Source organism: Lepisosteus oculatus, chromosome 14, assembly GCF_040954835.1.
Source record: "Lepisosteus oculatus isolate fLepOcu1 chromosome 14, fLepOcu1.hap2, whole genome shotgun sequence".
NCBI lineage: Eukaryota > Metazoa > Chordata > Actinopteri > Semionotiformes > Lepisosteidae > Lepisosteus > Lepisosteus oculatus.
In genome coordinates this window covers 41984903-42001741 of record NC_090709.1, presented here as the reverse complement: position 1 = coordinate 42001741, position 16839 = coordinate 41984903, and the positions used below count along the sequence as shown (strand labels likewise).

The window sequence follows — 16839 nt, the reverse complement described above, 5'->3', positions numbered from 1 at the left end:
ACACACCCTGGACAGGACATCTGTCCATCACAGGACACACTCACACACCCTGGACGAGACACCAGTACATCACAGGACACACACACACTCACACACCCTGGACAGGACACCTGTCCATCACAGGACACACACAGACTCACACACACCCTGGACAGGACACCAGTCCATCACAGGTCAAACACCATGGTCAATTTTCCCAGAAGCAACCTTCGTATGTCTTTGGACTGCAGAGGTGAAACAGCACAAGTGTTGTCTTTATTTTGTATCCACAGAACACAGCTGGAAGTTGTACAGGTAGAGAGGCCCCACATCCGAAACGTTGTGTTTCTTTTCAGCATGGAATAAACCTTTACTTGTTCTTCCTATAGTTGAAAGTCTAAATATGTCATCCATAAATAAGACCACAAAATTAGGGACTCTTAACCTTTTAAATGGGAAAGGAATGAAAAAAAAACATACAAACTAAAAATAAACATATAGAACTCAGTATTTCTGAAAGAATCACAGGTAGGATCAATTATCCTTGCAAACGGATCATATCTTGCGCTGTTTGTAGAATAACGTTGCTATTATCCAGACCAACGCATGATCTGCACTTAACACTACACTTTCTTAAACTGTTTCTCAAAGTATGGCAAATCCAAGTCAGCTACAGTCCTCACTCGATACAAAAAAAATCACGTTTGTTTTCACAGCAGTGAAAACTGTTTGGGTCACAAACAAAACTAACCGATAGCGTAACGCCGACCACAACACTTCAGACAGAAACCGCCCAACGGAAGGGTGTTATAAATATTTTGACCAGCAAACTCAAAACACGGCGCCAGGGACTGCATATCGCCAGGACACAACCCGGCAGCGTGTTTCATAACCGGATACAACCGCACATGGATCTTTTGTCAAAGGACCGCCTTAACTAATGTTGCAGCTCGGGAATAAACCTATTACTCGCAACTATTATTAATAATAATAATAATAATAATAACATCACTTTATTAACCCTTTACAATTTCTTGCATTAGGAATGATCTCGTCGCAGACCCCAGCTGGCTCTCCAGGAGACACACAGACAGGGGGAGAGAGAGAAGCTGGGGGTCAGAGCGCAGGGGTCAGCTATTTATACTGCGCCCCCGGAGCAATTGGGGTTCTGGGCCTCGCTCAGGGGGGCCCCAACGGAGTAGGATTCCTCTGCCGGCTGCGGGATTTGAACCGGCAAACCCCTCCCAGCCCCGGGCGCAGATCCTGAGCCACAGAGCCACCGCTACCGCCCCATTAGTATATTATATTATATATGTTATATAGCTATATAATATTAGTATAATATAACTGATATTGTAATTAGTTCAGGTGGGGAGCTGCGTCAGCAGGCGTAGGCTGCAAAGGAACAAGTAATAGGTTTATTCCATGCTGAAAAGAAGTAGTGGTATTCTCATATCTCCTGACGAGGGGGCGCTAGGAGGGCGCAGTGAATATTATGTCCCCTTGCTGACGCTCCTCTTGGCCAGACTCGATGGTTGTTTTGAATCTGCTGCCCAAAAAAAAAAGTCACAGGAGTTGTTGCAGACGTCGTTTCATTGAAGAGTTTTTTTAATTTTCATCTGTAAGGTGATAAAATGGTGTAGCCGGGTGGATGCGTGTTTCTCTTTATCGTCTTGATTTGCCCTCGCCCTGGAAAGTTCTTGAACTGGGCGGAGACCAACTCCCCCTCTGTCTTCGACTTGCTTATATCGGTTTCCAACGTGTTCAAACGCGTTTTGATCCTTTTTTCTTTTTAGGAAAACAGAGGGTGTGTTCGCGATCATTTCTGGGAGAATGGGATAGGAAACGTGGACATGTTACGAGCTGTGCGTGTTTAACTGGGCTCGGTGTGTTACAATGTTATTCAAATAAATCACGCCAGTCTGCGGTAGGGACGCGGTGCATTCTCAGCTTTCGCCTGGTATCTGCGTGGGGAAAAAGCGAAATGTTGCACAGATCCCCGATCGCAGTGTTTCTGCAGCGCTGAAGACAAGGGACGGATGCCGAGTTTGACGCTACACGACTCTTTAATCGACTCTTTAATCGACTCTTTAATCGAATTCACGAGCGGAGTGAGGACATCATGATCGGAGAATTTCTAGTCTTGTGTTTGTGCTCAAGGTGCACACTGGACACGATGGGGGGTGGGTCTCGTTTTTCTTTTAAATCCAGCACGGAAATGACCGAACGACTCGCTTGATGAACTCCCCAAACAAAATATAAAGAGCTCGCCTACTCAATGGCTACGGCACATCTGTATTGAAAACGGGGCTCCTTGTCGACCGCTGTAATGAACAGTAGACGCACACGCCCTTTGGAGCCAGGCCAAACCATGCTGAAACAGCCCAGCTACAGCGGTGTCTGGGCGAAAAGGTAAGAGATACCAGATTCGCCTTTCACGTCTGTTTTGGCTGTGTCCAGTTGTGTACTGTGGAGAGTTAAGAGTTGTGTGAGAGAAATCTAGCCCTGACACCAGCTTCCTATGCCAGCAGATAACTAACGCCTTAAAGTTGGGGGTTACTGTGCGGGGTGTGTCACTATGAATTCCCAGTCTTTTTCACTGCTTTATAATTGTTTTCCTACTGTATCTACTGATATTGTACAGTCCAAGGGTTTGAGAGTGATGCTTGATAATTGATAATTGATATTTATCCATCTGCAGTCACTGTTGAAGAGAAAGTAATGTTCAATTCAATTCAAGGTGCTTTGTTATCATGACCGATGGGTACAATCAGTGTTGCCAAAGCAAATGAAATAATGAAATTCACATGAAACAAAACAAAAAATAACAACAATATAAAATCTACAGGCATATTCCAGACATTTACAACAAAGACGTATTATAAAATATTGCCATATTCTGTAGGCAGCTGAAAGAGATGCACTTCGGTGTCTTATTGTCCCAGTGCAGTAGGCTCCTTTGTCCAGGGAGTTTTTCTGTCACGTGCTGTAAGACCCGGTTCTGTCCCGGGCAGGTGTTTTCTGTCTGGTGCTGTTAGGCCCGGTTCTGTCCCGGGCAGGTGTTTTCTGTCTGGTGCTGTTAGGCCCGGTTCTGTCCCGGCGAGTATCCGTGTTATTGGTTGGGAAGCCCAAGGTGCACTCCGGTGTCTTATTGTCTCATTGTTGTTTCCTTGTTTCGTTGGCGTTCCGTTGTTGTTCCCAGAATGGATCAAAAGTGGTGTGATGAGACGAGAGCACAGCTATCAGACTATGTGAGTAAGGAGAGGAGGTTGAAGGAAACGGAAGAGAAATTGAGGAAAAAATCTGCCAGAAGGTGGGTGAGACGTTGCAGCGTGTGGAAAGGTGTTTGAATACTGGGTGAATAGTACTCAGCCAGAATAGCCAGCAGCCATCTCACCCTGCAACTCACAACTAGCAACCCACTGGAGCCCAGCAGGTGTGAGCCTGGTCAGTACCTGGAGGGGAGACTCCTGGGAAAAACTAAGGCTGCTGCTGCTGGGAGAGGTGTGAGTGGGGCCAGCAGGGGGCGCTCTCATCCTGCGGTCTGTGTGGGTCCTACGTGGGCCAACGTCTTCCTAGTCTTGAGTAACCAGCAATCAGATAATGGGATACCTGACAAGTAACTGGAACTTGAACTTTATCCTCATATGTACTGGTACAGTGGAATTCTTATTGACAGGAAGTCTCTCGATTGTTAAAACAAGTGTAAAACCACAAAGTGCAGACAGTGCATCAAAACAATATACTGTACAAACAGTAGACAATGTGCAAGTTAACAGTTTGAATGCAAACAACGCAGACATATAAACAGTGTTGTGTCATACAAACGACGAAGTTCAGGCGTCTGTGAAGCAGAAGTCTCTCTTTCATATGCATATGACAGTCCGGCCTGCAAACCACCAGACTTAAAAAATAAGTAGCTGAAGATGGTCCTTTATACCTTAAAACACAAAGAGTTTTAAACAAAACATTCTAAACAAACGATAAGACAGCAACACGTGCCAATTAATTATATCCAAGCTGCAGACTAGACAACAGTTAGTTCTTTTCATGTTCTGGGCGTGCTTTCCAAATACATGCCCCTTATCTTACTGACCGAGGTCAGGCAGCAACTTGATATACGTATTTGAGCACAAAGCCTACGTCAAGCCTCCGGAGTGCATAGTTTGCAAAAGTACAAAAACAAGAAATGATATGTAGAAACAAAGAGATTCAAGCCTGAAGTGTCCGTTCGTCCAGCCAAGCTTTATAGTAGGTGCACAAGGCACCACAGTAAGGACCACGGTAGTTCTAGTAGCTCAGAGGGGACATGGCTCTACACAGGTGATATATACACACGTTTCTCTACACCCTCCCCCTCCTGTCTTTGATGTACCTCCAGGAAATAGAAACCTTTTTTTGTGGCCTCCAGGAATGGTCTATTCCCAGGCCGTGGTGGGTGGTGAGGCCATTGGCCTGTGAAAGCAAATGACAATACTGCAACACAGAATTAGTTAATCGTCTCAGATCATGATGTGTCAGTGATTTCAGATGATTTCTGAGCTGCACCGACTGTCTTTGCCAGTTCGTGTAACACCTTTCCTTTTCTTCATTCCAGCAGAAACAGCAGCCATCTCACCCTGCAGCTCCCAGCTGGCAGCCCCACTGAAGCTCAGCAGGTTTGAGCCTGGCCAGTACCTGGATGGGGAGACCTCCTGGGAAAAACCAATTCCAAAAGGATTTATTGTTATTGTTATTGTTATTACAGGTCACCCACGTGGATTCTGTTGCTGATTCTCTCATCAGGTGAGTCAGCTTTTGGGGACCCCTGGACTGAGTGGACCGGGGACACAGACCCCTGGACTGACTGGACCAGAGGTCACAGACCCCTGGACTGACTGGACCGGGGACACGGACCCCTGGACTGACTGGACCGGGGACACGGACCCCTGGACTGACTGGGCCAGAGGTCACGGACCCCTGGACTGACTGGGCCAGGATAGTGATCAGAAGACGGAGGGATGGGATTGAATTTATTCCGAAATTCTTTCCCATGTTCTTGCTTTCTTTCCCCCCCTGGCTTCTGGGTGTGAGTGTGTGTCTGCCCTAGCAGTGTGTGTCTGCTCCAGCGTTTGCCTGGCGTCTGTACCCTGCCTTGCACCTGTTGCATGCTGGGATAGGCTCTGACATCCCCGGCAACTCCGACCTGGAAATAGTGATCAGAAGACGGAGGGATGGGATTGAATTTATTCCGAAATTCCCTCACGCGTTCTTGCTTTTTTTCCCCCATTGCCCAGTCTCCTCGGAACATATCCCGGTGGCGGCGAAATTCGGGGATTCGGTCACTCTGCCCTGCGACGGAAAACCCTACAGCCTTGGGATCCCTGAAGACGCGCTCCACGTTTTCTGGGAAACCCTGGATTACCGCGTCTACGAGTTTGTGGGCGGGAAGGGCTATCCTGACAACGGGTTCCAGGACAGAGCCGAGATGTCCCGAGAGAAGATCAGCCAGGGGGACTTCTCTCTGACCGTCCACAACACCACCTTCTCCGATGGCCAGATCTACGTGTGTTACCTCCTAACAGAGAGCAGACGCTTGCTTCAGAGTGTGGACCTTCTCATTCTAGGTATGTTTTTATATGGCCAGCAGCCAGATCACTCTGCAACTCACAACTGGCAGCCCCCCCCCCACTGGAGCTCAGCAGGTGTGAGCCTGGTCAGTACCTGGAGGGGAGACCTCCTGGGAAAAACTAAGGTTGCTGCTGGGAGAGGTGTTAGTGGGGCCAGCAGGGGGCGCTCTCACCCTGCGGTCCATGTGGGTCCTAATGCCTCAGTATAGTGACAGGGGACACTGGACTGTAAACAGGCGCCGTCCTTCGGATGAGACGTAAAACCGAGGTCCTGACTCTCTGTGGTCATTAAAGATCCCAGGGTGTTTCTTGAAAAAGAGTAGGGGTGTAACCCTGGTGTCCTGGCCAAATTTCCCATTGGCCCTTACCAGTCATGACCTCCTAATAACCCCTCCTCTCTGAACTGGCTTCATCACTCTGCTCTCCTCCCCACTGAGAGCTGCTGTGTGGGGAGCGTTCTGGCGCACTATGGCTGCCGTTGCATCATCCAGGTGGGGGCTGCACATTGGTGGCAGAGTGGGATTCCCCATGACCTGTAAAGGGCTTTGAGTGGAGTCTCCAGAAAAGCGCTATATAAGTGTAAGCAATTATTATTATTATTATTATTATTATTATTATTACAAAGATGGGGGTTACGAATATAGAAAGCACTGAGCGGGGATAATCAATAATTAAATTGACCATCAGAACTCCCAAATTGTGTTGCCAGGAATATAGCCGAATGGTCAGTATAGTTAGAGGCACCCGAGATCTTTATTCTTTGGCACGGTTTCGGCGAGGGAGCAATACATCGGAGGCCAACTGGGTTGATCACACATTTCTGAAGAATGACGATGACACCGACAACTAAACAACACGACAGACGACATGTACTTTACCCTTATTCAAAGACACGGCATCTTGGAGGTCAGTGTCCTGACCAGCCGGTGAAACCCACACTACTGCCCAGTGTTGCTGCCCGATACTCCCTTCCTGTAATTCTAGATAAAGCGCATGAGAATCTGGCTCCGTGTTTAACTCCTCCAGCTCCCAATAGCCAAGGGAGAACGTTTTTGACCTGCGGATTCCCAATAGAGGAAATCAGGAGTTTCCTAAAATAACAAGTTCCCTTGGACATCGGGTCAAGTGCCGAGCAGGAAACTGGTCCGTAAGGCTGAGCTAAGGCGGAACTAACGTAGGGGTCTCATAACTCTGCGTGCACGGGGTTCGGGAATGTCGGTACGGCTCCCGTCTGTGAGACCTCTGGTGACGGGCTCAGTCCTCAGAGAAGTGAGCCGCTGTCCTGTCCGAGGAGACACAGAGAAGCTCCCGACCTGAAATTCTTTGTGTCCCAGTGTGTTCCAGGTTTGCATGAATCCATCACGAGTTGCTCTGTACTTTCTGTGTGTTTCAAATATCGACTCTGTACAGAAGAGCATATTAATGTGTTCATGTTACTCGTGTGGAGGAATCGCAGCTGAGATATTTTCTCATACACCGACACCGATACCTAGTGGTGGCGTGAGGCACTGTGAGAGGATCAGGGAGGTGAGAGGGAACGTTTTTCCAACATCCTAAAACTGATCGGAAGTTCTTTGCTTTTTCCCCCCCGAAAGAATGCATATTTTTTTCCAGTTGTCCATTTCACCAAGAACGGCAAGGTGGCTGGCTTACTGATTTCATTGGGGATATGTTTGTTTGTTCAAAGAAGAATTAAAAGGTGTAAAAAGTTAGTATCTCCTTTTGATGAGGATAGACTGGATCAAACCAAAACAACATTGGAAGTGAATTGCGAATGTATCGAGTTGTGATGCACCCGTAACTTGAACCGAACGTGCCTGGGGCGTGTGCTTGTGAAATTGCATTTGAAAGGCAAAATGAAGCTGATCGCAGTCCAAACTCGAGGTGTTGTTATCAAACTGCATATTCAACAGGTTTCTACCTGTCCCTTTTCAGCTCGCTCAGAAGTCCACAGCCTGCAGCCTGGTGCCTCTCTGTCTCTCCCTCTCTACACTGCTGGTCCAGTGGAGGTGCTGTTTGATCCTGGAGGATCTGCCCAGTCTCCCAGAGTCTTACTGAGCAGGGCAGGGCTCCCTGGACCCGGGTACGAGCAGAGAGTGTCGGTGCAGGACGGCTCTCTGACACTGCGTTCCCTCACTCCAGCTGATCAGGGCAACTACACAGTGAGGGACCTTCAGGGAAACACTATCAGCACTGTGACAGTCACTGTGGATGGTGAGCAGGTCTACAGTAGGGTCACTAGAGGGCTCTATATTCTTGACAGAGTGTGTTCTTCTATCATCCTCTGTCCTGATTGTCTTTCAGCTCACAGAGACACTGTCACCCTGCAGCCTGGAGCCTCTCTGTCTGTCCCCCTGTTCACTGGAGAGTCGGTGGAGGTGCTGTTTGACCCTGCAGGAGGTGGAAACTGGACCTCGGTGTGTTCTGTCCAGAACAGCACAGCCCGCTGTGTCCCCCAGTACAGAGACAGAGTGTCAGTGCAGAACAGCTCTCTGACGCTGCGCCCCCTCACTCCAGCTGATCAGGGGAGCTACACAGTGAGGGACCTTCAAGGAAACACTATCAGCACTGTGATCGTCACTGTGGGAGGTGAATAATAATATAATAATAAACTTTATTTTATATAGCGCCTTTAAAGGTGCCTTCTCAAAGCGCTTTACAGGATGACAATAACAATAAATAAGAAGGCTACAACAATAAATAAGAAGAATACACAAGATAAGACACAATTACAATGACAACAATACAAAAATAACAATAGAGGAGACCGTGGAAGGTGGTACTAAGAAGAGCAGAGGGGCGAAGAATGGAGCCAGTTCAGTAAAGGCTTTTCTGAAGAAGAAGGAGTTAGAGAAGGTGACTCTCTGATATCCTTGGGCAAAGAGTTCCAGAGCTTGGGGGCATAGCAGGAGAAGGCCCTGTCGCCCCTACAATGTAGACGGGCTTGGGGGACAGTAAGGAGGGCAGAATTTGAAGAGCGGAGGTTGCGAGGTGGGGAGTAGGGCGATAATAGTTCAGACAGGTATTGAGGTGCCCAGCCATGTAGAGCCTTATAGGTGAGCAGGAGGATTTTGAAGTCCACGCGGAATTTGACTGGAAGCCAGTGCAGGGACTCCAGGATAGGAGTAATGTGAACACTTGCACTAGACCTGGGCAGGATTCTGGCTGCTGAATTTTGGACATACTGCAGCTTGTTCAGAGTAGATTTAGATACCCCAGTGAGTAGAGCATTGCAGTAGTCAATTCGAGAGAATACAAATATGTTGGTCCGAATACCAGAATACCAGAGAGCTTTTTTCAGAATGCAGCTGCAAAACGTGGAGTGTAGCTCGTGCCTGGCCTGAACCCTCTCCAATGGCTGAGCGATGTGCCTCTGCAGCTCTTGCAATGGCAGCTCAGCACTTGCAGTGGAACTACACCCTCAATCAGGACAGTGTGGGGGGGGCAGTGCACTATGGGAGTTGTAGTTCCTGCCGACTGGGGAAACGCCCCTCAGGACTACATTTTCACATCCGCTGTCCGCATGTGGCCTGGCACTCCCGGAAAACGTCCCCACGCTTATGTCCGTTTTCCAGGCACCAGAAGCCAGACACGTAGCTGCTTGAAGGATTATTTTGCTCCAGAAATGGGGGAAAAAGAGCAAAATCGGACATGCAAAACTCCCCTTCCTGTCGACGGTTGTGCTGTTGCACGTGAACTTAGTTTATAAATCCTTTCGCCCTGAAATAAAGGGAAAGTTGAGTTTTTACCACTATGCACTCTCTCTGACGTTATTGGTTTTCGATGAGACGGCAGATGAGCTGGCGATGCTATTTACCAGTTACTAGTAGTTTTTTGCGAGTTACTTACCCATGTAGATCAGATCACTTTCTTGGCCCTATACAATGTCTGGCATGAGGAATCGGGCTTGTCGCAGACCCCAGCTGGCTCTCCAGGAGACACACAGACAGGGGGAGAGAGAGAAGCTGGGGGTCAGAGCGCAGAGTCGGCCATTTCTACGGCGCCCCTGGAGCAGCTGGGGTTCAGGGCCTCGCTCAGGGGGGGGGCCCCAACAGAGCGGGATTCCTCTGCCGGCCGTGGGATTCGAACCGGCAAAACCCTCCCAGCCACAGAGCCACAGCTCTGCCCCGGTATCCCTATCTGAACTGTATGTTGGGATCAGATCTCAAGCTCATTACATTATTCTTTATGGATATTAATTCCCCTTTTGCTAGATGTTGCGTTATTTTTCAGGAACATGACCTGACCTTACAGTTGACCTCTCTGTACTGTATTTGGCTGCTGCAAGTGAACCACAAACTCTGTTTAGCTGGCGGTCTCTAACCTGTGTAGCGGCGAGGCTTATTAATAAGAAAGAATTAAGTGTTCTGAGCCTTCCCAAATTAGGCCTCATCTCTCTGTTCATCTCTGTGGTGCAGCCACAGAGAAACTTTTCATGCAGGCTGATTTAAGATGTTTTCTTTTGATAAGAAACAAGCTCCCAAAGGGGGATGCACTTAGCTAAGCCTGGCTATCATGATCAATGGTCATCCATTGGTGCCTATCTGTCTAGGGAGTGCCAGTTGGACATCTGGACTGCATTCCTAAGTGTCAGGAGTAAGTGACTCATATCTCACCTTGATCAACCAATCAGGGACTGGTAGGGCCGAGTAACCCACATGGGACTCTGATGCCCATGGAACTTTCAGCCAATCAATGAGCTGAAGTTCCTCCAGGTAAAAACAGGCAACACAGAGAGCCTGTGAGATTCAGAGATTCAGTAAGATTCAGAGTGGACTTCTGAGACTTTTCTAAAGGGAATTCAAAGGAGAATTCCAGGGCAGGACGGCCCAGGAGCAGAAGGCTCCCAAGGGCAGGACATTCTCGCAGCGTGCCTCCTGACCATCCTGAGACTCAGCCCGGACAACCACGGAACGGCCAGTGTGTCCGAGTGCCAGAACTTTCCTTTGTTCTAAGAGTCGAGAGCGGAGGTTGCCAGAGAGTAACCAGAGGATCCACCCGAAGTGAGCACCAGCAGCAAGCCTCGTGAACAGGTCGGAACTGTGGACAGCTGAATCACTATTCAGAACTAGCGCTTCATCAGGAACGAACCGGTCTTCTTCCTGACTTGCTGGGACCCACAGTCATCTTTTCTCCTGTGCGCAAACTTCGCTAGTTAAAGCCAACACTAACTAGCTGGTCAGTGAACCTCAGCAGCGCACCGTCGCAAGCCGCACAGCACAGCCTGGCACCGAGCCAGAGAGCGCGGATTGGACAGCAACAGCCTGCAACTGTTTCTTTGTGCCCGCAGGAGATCTGAATCCCCAGAGATTGGATGAGTATTCAACTTCACTGCATTACTGCTCGAGAATTCAATTGTTATCCCAACCAGTTGATATCAATTTAATTCCTAAGGGTTATGTACTTGTTTTAAGTATCTCATGTAGAAGTTGTAACCAAGTTCATTTACGAAACGTACTGAACATATGTCCTCTTGATATGTGTAACACTTTGTAACTGACTGAATATATACCTTTTGTATTCTGATAACCCTCTCGATAAGATCTGTTAGGTTTACATGCATATTCTATGTATTAATGAATGTATCCTCGTGTATTAGTACCTGTGTGTGTGCCTTGTTTGAGTTATGTCGCATGGTTGGACTCTAAAGCCATCAAAAGAATCAACTTTGTGATTTACTGCTACAATTAATAATTGTCTCAGTAAATGCCCAAACCCTACAGAACTGGTGCCTTCAGAGAGCCACTACATTTACATTTTGGGTATTGCAACGTTACATATTTGGCGTCCCTGAGCCGGTTTCATTACACCTGCCTCTAATCCATGTATTCTTATGGGGAAAGAACTTGAAGCCAGAAAGTTCACAAGGATTATGATGAATTATTATTGTTGTCTTCTTCTTGTCCTCCGGTCTCTCAGGACCAGCTCCTCCAGGACGAACTCGTCTCCTCTCCATCCTCATCCCTGTCCTGACTGTCCTGTCCGCCCTAGGAGTCCTGGCTGGTCTGTACTATGGAAAGACCAGGAGAGAGAACCAGGCAGGAGACAGGCCTGCGATGTTCTCTGCCCTCAGAGATGGCGACGATGGAGAGACGGGAGACGAGGAGGCACAACCGGAGAGGAGAGAGTCTGGGGGAGTAGAGGTGCACATTGTTGGCGATGATGGAGAGACGGGAGACGAGGAGGCACAACCGGAGAGGAGAGAGTCTGGGGGAGTAGAGGTGCACATTGTTGGCGAGGATGGAGAGACGGGAGACAAGGAGGCACAGTCAGAGAGGAGAGAGTCTGGGAGGGTAGAGGTGCACACTGCTGGCGACGATGGAGAGACAGGAGAGCAGGAGGCACAGTCAGAGAGGAGAGAGTAGGGGTGCACACTGCTGGTGATGATGGAGAGACGGGAGAGGAGGAGGCACAGTCAGAGAGGAGAGAGTAGAGGTGCACACTGCTGGTGATGATGGAGAGACGGGAGAGGAGGAGGCACAGCGAGAGAGGAGAGAGTCTGGGAGGGTAGAGGTGCACACTGCTGGTGATGATGGAGAGATGGGAGAGCAGGAGGCACAGTCAGAGAGGAGAGAGTAGGGGTGCACACTGCTGGCGATGATGGAGAGACGGGAGAGGAGGAGGCACAGTCAGAGAGGAGAGAGTCTGGGAGAGTAGGGGTGCACACTGCTGGTGATGATGGAGAGGAGGAGGCACAGTCAGAGAGGAGAGAGTAGAGGTGCACACTGCTGGTGATGATGGAGAGACGGGAGAGGAGGAGGCACAGCGAGAGAGGAGAGAGTCTGGGAGGGTAGAGGTGCACACTGCTGGTGATGATGGAGAGACAGCAGAGCAGGAGGCACAGCGAGAGAGGAGAGAGTCAGGGAGAGGAGAGACGCACACTGCTGGTGATGATAGAGAGACGGGAGAGGAGGAGGCACAGCCAGAGAGGAGAGAGTCAGGGAGAGTAGAGACGCACACTGCTGGTGATGATGGAGAGATGGGAGAGGAGAGAGTCAGGGAGAGGAGAGACGCACACTGCTGGTGCCGTCGGCGACGCAGGAGATGAAGCAGCACAGACCCTCCCCTGTGCTGCAGTGACATAAGATCTGTCCTCATCTCCTGTTTGACAGGACTGTTGTAAGACCTGACATGAGAAGACCGAGATTCAAGATGTCTTTGTTGGCCGTTTACAACAAGTGTATTGGAGTGCTTACTCGTTCAGCTGTACCCAGTCACAGTAGAGAAACAAACATAGGCACCAATGACAAACAGACATGGACAATAATCTTAGAGAACAGACGTTATATATAATACAACCAAGACAGGACATAGTGCAGTACCTCAAAGTGCAGGTGCCAATATGTGCTGTTTTAGATGCAGACTGCTTGGGGGAAGACACTGTTTTTGAATCTATTCGTCTGTGTTCTGATACTGGGATACCTCCTACCAGAACCCAGGGATGAAAACGGATTGTAGCCAGGGTGAATCGGGCCCCGCAGTATAGTTCGAGCCCGACTGTGGCAGCGGTCGAGATATATCCGGTCGATGGAGGGTAGCTCGGTCTCAGTGATTTTCTGCCCGGATCTCGCAACCCTCTGTATGAATTTTCTGCCCTGTACTGTGTGGTAGGTGTCTGGGCCCACAGGGGCAGTTACCTGTGTGGCAGGTGTCTGGCCACGCAGGGGCAGTTACCTGTGTGGCAGGTGTCTGGCCACGCAGGGGCAGTTACCTGTGTGGCAGGTGTCTGGCCACGCAGGGGCAGTTACCTGTGTGGCAGGTGTCTGGCCACGCAGGGGCAGTTACCTGTGTGGCAGGTGTCTGGCCACGCAGGGGCAGTTACCTGTGTGGTAGGTGTCTGGGCACTCAGGGGCAGTTACCTGTGTGGTAGGTGTCTGGGCACTCAGGGGCAGTTACCTGTGTGGTAACTGCCATACCACACCATAATACCACCGGTCAGGACACTCGCAGTGGTACTATGGTAAAAATTGGTGAGTGTTGACTTGCTCATCCCCCACTTCCTGAACCGGCGCAGGACGCGAAGGCGCTGGTGGGCTTCAGTGAGGATGGCAGCGGTGTTCTCAGACCGGCACAGCCTCTCGGAGATCCGGAGCCCCAGTTCCAGAGGAGTGGTGTAGCCGGGAAAGTTGTAGATTGGAGAGCGTAGGACGTATAGTTGTCTAGTGGCTCGAGATAGGCTAAACCGGGGTGGAGCTGTGGCTCAGGATCTGCGCCTGGGGCTGGAAGGGGTTTGCCAGTTCAAATCCCGCGGCCGGCAGAGGAATCCTACTCCGTTGGGGCCCCCCTGAGCGAGGCCCTTCACCCCAGCTGCTCCAGGGGCTCCGTATAAATGTCTGCCCCTGCGCTCTGACCCCCAGCTTCTCCCTCTTCTGTCTGTGTGTCTCCTGGAGAGCCAGCTGGGGTCTGCGACAGGACCAATTCCTCATGCCAGACATTGTATAGGGTTAATAAAGTGGTCTGATCTCGTCTGCAGCGCTATATCAGGAACGTTAAGTAGAATTAGGCGCTTTTCACCATAAGTGCAGCTGTGTTGTTCCTGCATATTTCGCACAGGCTTGTCTAACGCCTCCAGGTAGTTCTAAAACTAATCTAGCACTGATATAACAGACGGCATATTACGTATTACTATGAAGAAGAGAGAGGAGCTCTGGTTTGGGGTTAGGAAGAGCACTCGGCGACGACGAGTGCATTTCAAAACCAAAATGTCAATTGAAGGTTTTTGCACGTCGCAGTGTCCCATCACAAAAATGGACAACATGTCCAGGTTTGCCCCTGCGATGTGGAACGAGACAGCGAGACTTCTGGCGAGGTGAAGCGGCCCTCTGATGCTGTTTATGACGGGGGGGGGTATTTTTGGCCCAGTCTGGAACTAAACAAGACGCATGAAGCATGTTAGTCTCTTACATGGGAGACGGGGGGAAAAACCTGAAATTCCAAGGGGGTACTTCGGTTGAAACGGAGCCGTTGCCAACTACTCAGGTGTAATCGTGCTTAGCGATTAGTGATCGAAGATTGTTGTTGATGAGCTGTGTAAGAGGGCCAGGGGAAGGGTCATCGAGGACCGATATTTCGGGAACGATCTGATCTGCTCAATATACTTGATGTAGACCTGACCAAGATGGCCGCCGAGAGAAACCAGCTGACCCGTGGGTGGAAAGGGCTTATTCCCGAAAAGCAACGAGAAACAGGCGTGTGTCTCAGCAGGAAACAAAATATATTTGCCCCGGAAACGGTGAACCGGCGCGGAAGCCGGTAGGTGAATGTGTTTTGGAGGAGAGAGTGGAATTCGGTTGGTGTTGGTACGGATTTAAGGATAACGGATTAACGGAAGACTTACTGGACTGACTGGGCCAGAGGTCACGGACCCCTGGACTGACTGGACCAGAGGTCACAGACCCCTGGACTGACTGGACCAGAGGTCACAGACCCCTGGACTGACTGGGCCAGGGACACAGACCCCCTGGACTGACTGGGCCAGGGACACAGACCCCCTGGACTGACTGGACCAGAGTCACAGACCCCTGGACTGACTGGACCGGGGACACAGACCCCTGGACTGACTGGACCGGGGACACAGACCCCCTGGACTGACTGGACCAGAGGTCACAGACCCCTGGACTGACTGGACCAGAGGTCACAGACCCCTGGACTGACTGGGCCAGGGACACAGACCCCCTGGACTGACTGGGCCAGGGACACAGACCCCCTGGACTGACTGGGCCAGGGACACAGACCCCCTGGACTGACTGGACCAGAGGTCACAGACCCCTGGACTGACTGGGCCAGGGACACAGACCCCCTGCACTGACTGGACCAGAGGTCACGGACCCCTGCACTGACTGGACCAGAGGTCACGGACCCCTGCACTGACTGGACCAGAGGTCACGGACCCCCTGGACTGACTGGACCAGAGGTCACGGACCCCCTGGACTGACTGGACCAGAGGTCACGGACCCCCTGGACTGACTGGACCAGAGGTCACAGACCCCTGGACTGACTGGGCCAGGGACACAGACCCCTGGACTGACTGGGCCAGGGACACAGACCCCTGGACTGACTGGACCAGAGGTCACGGACCCCTGGACTGACTGGACCAGAGGTCACGGACCCCCTGGACTGACTGGACCAGAGGTCACAGACCCCCTGGACTGACTGGACCAGAGGTCACAGACCCCCTGGACTGACTGGGCCAGGGACACAGACCCCCTGGACTGACTGGGCCAGGGACACAGACCCCCTGGACTGACTGGACCAGAGTCACAGACCCCCTGGACTGACTGGACCGGGGACACAGACCCCCTGGACTGACTGGACCGGGGACACAGACCCCCTGGACTGACTGGACCAGAGGTCACAGACCCCCTGCACTGACTGGACCAGAGGTCACAGACTTCGCGAACTGGGTTGAGGTTCTTCAGGACCAGGGTTGAAGACCTGTGAGGATTTTTGTCTCTATTATAGCTGCTGCCTTCACCCTTGAATGTAGATGGGTAGCAGATAGCAGAGCATTGTTCAAGAATTCCGGGCAATCATTTCTTGGTGCCAAAGAAGAAAAAAATCGCATCTTTCAGCCTTATAAATCCAAAAATGTGAGAATCCTTAAGTGTTATTAAACCTCAGCTAGAGGGGGGGGCTGGATGATTACGCCCTTTGCTTTGTTCGAACTGGTGGTCCTGTAATACTATATTCATTCAGAGCCCTGAAACAAGGGGACTTCCTCTTCCTGCTGTGATGGAGGCTGCTGAGGAAAGATCTGGACAGATCTCGGAGCTGGAGTCGCTATTTAGCTGTGGACGTGATATGTGTATAAAATGTGTCGAGAGCAACTCTCGGATCAAACGCTGCTAATTGGCGTAATGAACTCTTCGGCTCTTTGATGCGACTTCAAGAACCACTACACTTCCGAAGAGGTGCTGTGAACGTGATCTCTCAGACCGTTCTCCAGACATCTTCGGAGCTCTGTGAACTTTTAACTCTTTTAAATTTTGCCAGTTTCTGGAACCAGCGAGGCGCGTAGCTTCTCATGACTAAACTTGTTTAAAAAAAACAAAAATGAGCAACACTGCACTTAAAACCAATGACATCAGAACAGGGTATTTTTTTAATATTTTGTCGATACAAGTTGGCGTACAGTGAAGAGTTTTACTTCCTGCTGTGTTCTATGAGGCGCCCATGACCCTTAAAGCACTGTGATGTTATGACTGATTTTGTTTTGTTTTTTATAATAAAAATTAACATTGAGGTTAACATT

The 16839-nt window shown here is 50.1% G+C and overlaps 1 protein-coding gene across 3 annotated transcripts; it reads left to right on the top strand.

The window, feature by feature from the left end:
* Positions 1 to 1454: 1454 nt before the first annotated feature.
* Positions 1455 to 16839, top strand: LOC138243263 (uncharacterized). 3 transcript variants are annotated; one of them, XR_011192074.1, is made up of 8 exons: positions 1455 to 2391; positions 3182 to 3292; positions 4727 to 4764; positions 5256 to 5585; positions 7524 to 7802; positions 7893 to 8177; positions 11508 to 12211; positions 12281 to 16839. XR_011192074.1 is itself a non-coding variant. In XM_069198806.1 (7 exons), the coding sequence occupies exons 1-7, from the start codon at positions 2309 to 2311 to the stop codon at positions 11951 to 11953; spliced, it is 1572 nt and encodes a 523-aa protein (XP_069054907.1). In that variant the 5' UTR covers positions 1455 to 2308; the 3' UTR covers positions 11954 to 16839. The 3 variants fall into 3 exon arrangements, 1 of the variants encoding a protein (XP_069054907.1); XR_011192073.1 differs by having other exon boundaries at positions 11508 to 15438; positions 15502 to 16839; XM_069198806.1 differs by having other exon boundaries at positions 11508 to 16839.